The 2,729-nt window shown below is 41.1% G+C and overlaps 1 protein-coding gene across 1 annotated transcript; it reads left to right on the top strand.

The window, feature by feature from the left end:
• Nucleotides 1–11: 11 nt before the first annotated feature.
• On the top strand, nt 12–2,719 carry LOC111875189 (phosphatidylinositol 3-kinase regulatory subunit gamma-like; the record flags this gene model as incomplete). Its single annotated transcript, XM_033755742.1, is given in 1 exon segment — nt 12–2,719. A coding segment is annotated over 1 exon segment (1,539 nt), but the record flags the coding sequence as incomplete, so codon positions are not given.
• Between the last annotated feature and the right edge of the window lie 10 nt (nt 2,720–2,729).

Here is a 2,729-nt window from a genome sequence, read left to right on the forward strand (position 1 = left end):
TTATCTTGTAGTGTGAACAGTTTTATGGAAGAGAAATACAAACCGAATTGATGGATACCACAGAAGGTACATCAAATAAAGGAGGGGAGTATGCGTTACCAGACATAGCATCAGCACCCGCCCTTCCACCCCGTAAAGTATCCCGGTCACATCCTCACTCTGATGAGATTGAGTTGGAAGTAGAGAGGAAGGAAAGACTGCCCGACAGCATCCCAGCTCCAGCGTTGCCTCCACGTAAGGCCTCGTGCTCACACCCTACACCAACCGTTGAAGTGGAGGCAGAGAAAGATAAGGCACCTAACGAGCTCCCTCTGTCACTTCAGGAAGCGGAGTGGTACTGGGGTGGTATTACACGGGAAGAAGTGAATGAAAAGTTGATGGATACACCAGATGGCACATTTCTAGTACGCAACGCATCCAGTAAAGGTGGAGAGTATACATTAACACTCCGTAAGGGTGGCACAAATAAGTTGATCAAGATCAGTCATCGTAATGGCAAATACGGTTTCTCGGAACCATTCAAATTTAATTCTGTCGTGGAGCTGGTAAACCATTATCGAACCACATCTCTGGCACAGTACAATTCAACTCTGGATATAAAACTTCTATATCCAGTGTCACGATTGCAACAAGATGATGAGATCTCAAGTATGACTGACGTCAGCAACGTGGCACAGAAATTAGTGGAAATCCATAAGGAGTACATGTCCAAGACATGGATGTACGTTGAGTACTCTGAAGATTTCTTACGTTCCTCACAAGATATACAGCTGAAACATCAAGCCTTAGATGCCTTCAGAGGAGCCGTGGCTATGTTTGAGGAACAAATAAGAATTCAAGAGAAGTATCAGCGTGAGGCACAGCCCCATGAAATTAAAAGTTTGGAAGACAATGCAGATATGCTAAAGCAACGTCTTCAGTGCTTAGAAGAGAGTCGCAGACAGCTGGAAGAGAACCTAAAGCAGGAAAGAGCTTTCAACCGCACGCTAGAACGTGAGATGCACTCTTTAAAACCGGACATAATTCAGCTATTCAGGCAGCAAGAACGCTACCAAACATGGCTCAAATCGCGGGGGGTGAAGCATCAGCGCATTTCTCAGTTCCTGGCCTCAGATGGGTCTACTCCGTGGGCATTTGATGACCTTGACCAAGATGACGAAGATCTGGACAACCTGCCGCATCAGGATGAGACAACATGGCTCCTGCCAGAGTGTTCACGGACAGAAGCAGAACGTTTGCTGGCCGGTCAACCTGATGGCACATTTTTAGTTCGTCCCAGTCGCACAGGACAATACGCCCTGTCCATAACTTGCAATGGCACTACAAACCATTGCATCATATATGAAACAGAACGTGGCTACGGGTTTGCTGAACCTTACAACATATATGAATCGCTCAAGTTACTTGTGCTTCATTATGCGCAGAATTCTCTTGAGGAGCACAATGATTCCCTTACTACAACACTAGCATTCCCGGTGTTTGCACACGCATATACACAAGAGGTCACCCAAGCAGCTAAAAGGTTTGGGTATGTGATGAATGTGGTGTAAAGGTTGAGATTATTTTATATTTGGTCCAATAGTCAAGGAACCAAAGTGTGCTTATGGTGAACATTGGTCCTGACCAAATTACTTTCAACATGAAAAATTGTCGCACAATAATTATATCACCAAACTTGTCTGCTCCTTTCCATTTTTGTATCATGATTGACTCAGTGTTTTTTTTAAGTTACAGATGTCTATAAAACTGTGGGGGTCTGGTTTTAAAACATATGTATGTATATATTTTAGTTTGTCTGTCAGAGCTTGCAAATAACAGTTATACACATCGGGCAAGGTGTTCTTCAGTTGAACATGAACTTTTTGAGTTACAGTTTTAGGGATATAGAACCTGTACACAATGTTTTAATATGTCATGACCTGCTTGAGGGTACAGTATCTTAGCATTTGCATGGAGCTACTGAAGAAGGCCACACAGAATAGGAATATAGCCAATAAACAGGCTGAATTTCATAATTTTTATCTCAACTGAATTTGTGTTGATGTACCACAGATAAGGTCTGCCATTATGCACCTTTTTCCAGCTGCTTTGTTCTGTTACATTATTTCAGAAATATGTCCTAAAATGATGTAATATATCATATTTACTTCTTTCAAGTCTCCTTGAATAGGTTGAAGTAGTGACAATTTATATTTCAGATCTTTGCAAGGTTATTGGCTAACCTGACAAGAAGTTCTGTATGGTTTCCCTATGAGTTTTCATGCATGTCATAATAGTACCTTCAAATTGGCCGTAACTACCACCTTCAAATATTTATATGCCCACAGTTCATGATTATCATCCTCTCTCTGTTGATAATATATATCCACTGCAGTTGACATAGCATTGCTAAATAACTGATGAACTGTATATCTTGCTGCATTCCTCTCCTGCCAAACTATGTGAATACAAGTACAAACACATTTGGTAAATATTTAACAGAAGTGCCGATCCCATCAAGTGAGAGGCCACTGCATATGTAAATGTAATTTGTTCAAACAGACGTCATTCGGATACATAGGAATTTTTAAGTGTAGCTTTCAAAGCTTGAAGAGTCAGAATATACAGTGATTATTTCTTTTGTGTTCCATTTCCATTTCAAATGTGCTAAGTTCAAATTTTGGTTTTCCTAGAAAAACAGCTGGCCCAGTGGGTAAAATCCCAATGTTAGAGCATGGAAGTGATTTTTT

Source organism: Cryptotermes secundus, unplaced genomic scaffold (genome assembly GCF_002891405.2).
Source record: "Cryptotermes secundus unplaced genomic scaffold, Csec_1.0 C38774470, whole genome shotgun sequence".
NCBI lineage: Eukaryota > Metazoa > Arthropoda > Insecta > Blattodea > Kalotermitidae > Cryptotermes > Cryptotermes secundus.